The 4,809-nt window shown below is 41.2% G+C and overlaps 1 protein-coding gene across 1 annotated transcript in view; it reads left to right on the top strand.

Moving 5' to 3' along the window:
- The window catches only part of srms (src-related kinase lacking C-terminal regulatory tyrosine and N-terminal myristylation sites), a 25,233-nt gene extending 22,038 nt beyond the window's left edge, over window positions 1-3,195 (top strand). The window contains exon 8 of the mRNA XM_069659717.1: window positions 221-3,195. Within this exon, the coding sequence (XP_069515818.1) occupies window positions 221-420 (200 nt within the window). The 3' untranslated portion in view covers window positions 421-3,195. The remainder of the gene's footprint in view (window positions 1-220) is intronic.
- Window positions 3,196-4,809: the final 1,614 nt, after the last annotated feature.

The raw sequence follows: 4,809 nt of genomic DNA, 5'->3' as shown, positions 1-4,809 counted from the left end.
GCCTCGTAATTTAAGAGCTTTTTAAAACCATAAACTTTTAACATAATCTTTCAAAATAACCGAATGTGTTGCAAGAGTCATTTTGACTTTACCTTTTAAAGTTGAGCTGTTGCAGCACTCCCTGTTGTTCTCATTGAGGAGTACTCCGAACATCGTGTACTGTGTTCCTGCAAAAGAAGAGGCATCAAAATGTTCATGCTTTTATTTCCCTCCTGTTCAGGAAAAAGCAACAAAGAAGTGTTGGATCTGCTGTCATCGGGGTTCCGGCTGCCCTGTCCGACCCGCTGTCCTCAGAATATCTACCGAATCATGATGGACTGCTGGGCCGCTGAGCCCTCCAAGAGACCCTCCTTCCACGCCCTGCACAGCCAGCTGGACACGATATATGCAAGGATATATTTCAAGACTATAGAGGTATAGAAACTGGGAAACACAAGAGGACTGTGAGAGGTGCAGAATAGATCCTCTGCAGCCGGGCAGCGAGGATGGACTTCAAACAAGAAGAAAATATTCTGCTCTTCCATTAAAGCCACTTCTTCAACAGGGTATTTGTACTTTAAAAACAAGGTGTGAAAGGATGGAGGAACGGAGGAGCATCTGAGCGGACAAACAGAAGTGAAACGTTCAGGATGGAGAGGATTAGGAGAAATGAGGAATGCTTCATTTCTCGGGGTAACAGGAAGGAAGGCGGACAAGTTAGCCTGAGGATGGTGTGTAAATACACTCCTACCTAAAAACACTCGAACCCTCGGCACATTCACAGAACCAACTGTTTTTAATTTTATACCCTTTTGAGTTTTATAAACACTATTTTATAACTTGTGTACGTGCCATGTCTGTGTATGCACACTTTGAAATGTTACGAAATCACAGGGCAGGACTTAAATTAATCTTCTGACTGCAGAGCCAGTGCTAAAAAAATCCAGGCAACGTGCAATAATTTAATGCTTGCTGGGTTTTTAGCCACGCTAGCGGCCTGGTGCTACAGATGCTAACGTGGATCGCTCAGTTTGTCATTGCTTATTTGCAAAGTTATTTTGCACTACTTTCTCGTGACTTATTTTTAGCACCAACATCAAGTCAGAAATTAGCTTATCTTGTTTTTGAGGCTCTTTATCTTATTAGGAACTATTGACCAACACACGTCTATGTCAGAGTTTAAAGAAGCAAAAAAGGACCCAAAGAAAACATCAACATCTCAACTTTAAAGCAATCAAGCAAAACTGTATTGCTGAGAGTTTCTGTAAATCAGAAGATTGATACCACTCTAAAGCCACTCCAGCCAAGAGGGGATTAGCCTAGCTTAGCGTAAAGACTGAAAGCAGGGGGAAACAGTTAGCCTAGCTCTGTCCGAAGCTAGAAAATACACATAACAACACCTCTAAAAAGCACGTAACAAACCCTCTGAAAATTTTCTCTTTTCAATTAGAATTTGATGCATTTAGTCCAACAACATTTGGGAAATTTCCATCAGCTGTTTGGTTGATTTACTTTGTCATTTTCATGCATGTACGGAACAAACAGGGAGTTCATTGTGCACACGTGCTCTATTGCTTGGGTTGGAGGGTGGACTCGAGTGTGCATGTTCTATGGGTTCAGAATGTTGGCATGTTTGTCAGTGACACATCATTAGCACGTTAGCACATTTAGCATGTCAGGATTGAGATGGAGTACAGTTTAGGCTGATGAAAGTGAGACTGTTCAGAGGATGACCCATTTGGTAAAATTGATTTAATTAAGTTAAGTTGCCATTTTAAACCCACAACAGACAACAATCAAAGTCATGTTTTCCTTCATGTTTCATCTCTGCACCAGTGTTTGTTTTCCTGCCCCTTTGGGCCCCTAGCGTGACGATACAGCGTTATGATGCATCCAGACCAAATGTGAAAGTCAGTTTTGCATAGCGAGATTACAAAGATGCAAATAAACTCCTGCACAAGTTGAGATGACCAGATCATTTAAATGACTCTGTGTCGCCAAAGCTGATCAGTATTCTCCTGACGTCTCGGAGAAACACTAACGGGGGATTTACTGTCGTCGTCTGTTGACACTGAGAGCCCCGCAATTAGGGGTGGGACGAAATATCGATACGCAAAATATCGTTGTCCTGACTTGTGCAATACAATTATTGCTAGCCTGGCACCAAATATCGATATTTACTTTACAAATATACGGCGCTCTAAATGGACTGCGTGCGTCTATATTTCATGACTCCTCACGGTGGCGGACATTAAATGGCCGAAGAAGAAGTTGACAGGGTTAATTCGGCACCTTCTTAGGGGCATTTTGTATCCTTCAGTTAATCATATAATGATGCATCACGATATTTGATTCAATATATCAATAATCACAGACTCGCTGTATCGTGATATTATTATTATCGTGGGCCACGTATCGCGTATCATGAGTAACCCTGCGATTCCCTCCCGTCTACAACATCTTTCTCATGACGGAGCAAAACGACAGGACTACATGGTTATATTTTGACAGTACGTATACTATAAACCAAATTAGCATGAGCACTTCCTCCATTGGCTGTTAAAGGTTCATGGGTTTCAAAGCACTCAAACCAAAAGCCATGAGCGGTAGTCGCGAGGTAAACGTAAACTGACTTCACATTCGGTCTGAACACACTATAAGTATTTCATTCAGGCTTTCTTCTGTTACAGAAATTTGAGTGTTTTGGTAAAATGTTGTACTCTTGGATACGACTTGCTCTAGAAAAGTATTGGCGTTGTTTATAACCTGCTGTGATTCATTTTGAGGGGCTGATCTAGTGCTTGAAAAGCCACAGAGCCACGTGTACAGGCCTTAAGTTATTAACCCTTTTTAAGAAGCCCACACTAATGGCCAGTAACAACTACAGTGCCTATGTTTACACCTCACGCAACACTACACAATATGGGCTGTAAAGAACTACAAACATGGAGAACATTGGGCAAAAAGACCTGCACAGAGAATCAGCCATATCCAGAAGCCTTTTTATGGGCGGGGGGATTTCTGCACCACAAAATTGTACAACAATGTTGCAATGCAATGCAATTTGAGAACAATGCAACTTTTGTCTTTATGCATGACATGTCCACCAGGCGAAGCCAAGTTCAGGAAATTTGTAGCCATAATCACCAAATTTGGATCAAGTTTAAGTTCTGTGTTTTAGGCTGTGTGTTATCAGGCACCAAACACCAGTATGCAAAGAATAAAGTATTTTAAGTATTGTTTTGAAATGTTTCTGTGCTCTTTAACATCAAGCTGCTGTAGTTCTGACTGCACACGTCATTTAAACTAAAGTAGGTGGGAAAATGAACCCCTTAAAGGCATAGACGGTTTTGTTTGTTTAGAGCTAGAAGTGACCATATCTGGACAAGAGGGTGGAGCTAGTGAAAAGGGAGGGGTTAGCAAAAGCTAAGTTATCAGCTAAAAGTAGCACTAGCTTGGTTAGTGAGGTGCATCCATCATTCACAATAACTCTGTCATAAATTGGAATGCTAATTTTGGCTAGTGACCAAAAACAAGCTTTGCAAACAAGACATTTGGCTGCAACTTGTCAATCACAGGGTAGCCCCGCCCAGAAGCACACCCTACTTTATAGTCTATTTGATCCTAAATGGGAGCATAATTGACCAAAAGAACATCATGCTGTGTTGAAGGAGATGTGGAACTAGAGATTAAGACCATCAATCAATCAATCAATCAATCAATCAAATTTTATTTGTATAGCGCCAAATCATATAGTTATCATAGTTATCTCGAGACACTTTACATAAAGAGCAGGTCTAGACCGACTCTTTGTTCTGTTATTTAAAGAGAGGCCCAACATGAATCACCATGAGCAGCACTTAGCAACATTCGGCACATTGGCAGAAAAACTTCCATTAACTTGTTAGGAAAATGAAGTAAGTGTTCACATCAAGTGGACTTCTTTGTGAATCCGGTAGAGTCGCCCCCTGCTGGTCATTAGGGTTTAAGGCACTTTTGCATTGGTGGACTTTTAAAACCAAGAGGCTATGCTCACTTCTTATATTCAGTCTATGGTTAAAGGTGTCGAGAACAGGGGCAATGGCAGTCCATCGAATGAGGGTATTCTCCTGTGCGCCCTCTTAATAAGAAGTACCGTTGCTCCCAGATTATGAAGGTTGTTTCCAAGGAAAAATTCCAGTTAGTGAACCTTGTGCTGAGATTTTTAACAATCTGCTTTTCCACAGGTTATATAGGGAACTTAAAACCATAAAAATCACGTGACTTCTGTGGTAACTTGTCATCCTGCCAGGTTAGAGAGACTGAGCCAAATCTGTCACAATGGGATCAAATGAAGAGCCTGTATAATACACTCGGTATGTTACGTATTCCAAGAACCTCTTTGTGCTTTTATTTCCGCCTTAGTTCCACTGGAAATGTTCACACCTGTCCAAGACGGATTCATTAAAAAGAAACCTTTTATTCAAGTTTTTATATGAACTCTTTCAGACATGCTTAGAGTGAAAGCCTTCTGACTGAGCTGATAAGAGACGCATCACTGAGCTTCTGTTTTCTGTTTGGAAGTTTATTATTGAGATTATACAAGATCGAAGGACACAGAAAAAATAACTTCCTGACTGGAAGGAGCAGCTGTGAACAGATAAAGTTCTGTATCTTTCTTCTAGCACGAGTCGTCCAACCGATACAACCACGTTGTTCCTCTAATACGACACACAAGACCGTTTCTGTTAACGCCATAGACTGTATAAAAAATGGACGACATGACAGCTCCCTAAAAATGAGGCCAAACCCTCTCTGTCGCCCCCTGCTGACTGGCTGCAGTATAGCTCA

Source organism: Semicossyphus pulcher, unplaced genomic scaffold (genome assembly GCF_022749685.1).
Source record: "Semicossyphus pulcher isolate SPU_LCO1_2020_fin unplaced genomic scaffold, fSemPul1.0.p SCAF_13, whole genome shotgun sequence".
Lineage (NCBI taxonomy): Eukaryota > Metazoa > Chordata > Actinopteri > Labriformes > Labridae > Semicossyphus > Semicossyphus pulcher.
The sequence above is the reverse complement of the archived record's forward strand: the minus strand, read 5'-3'. Positions and strand labels throughout refer to the sequence as shown.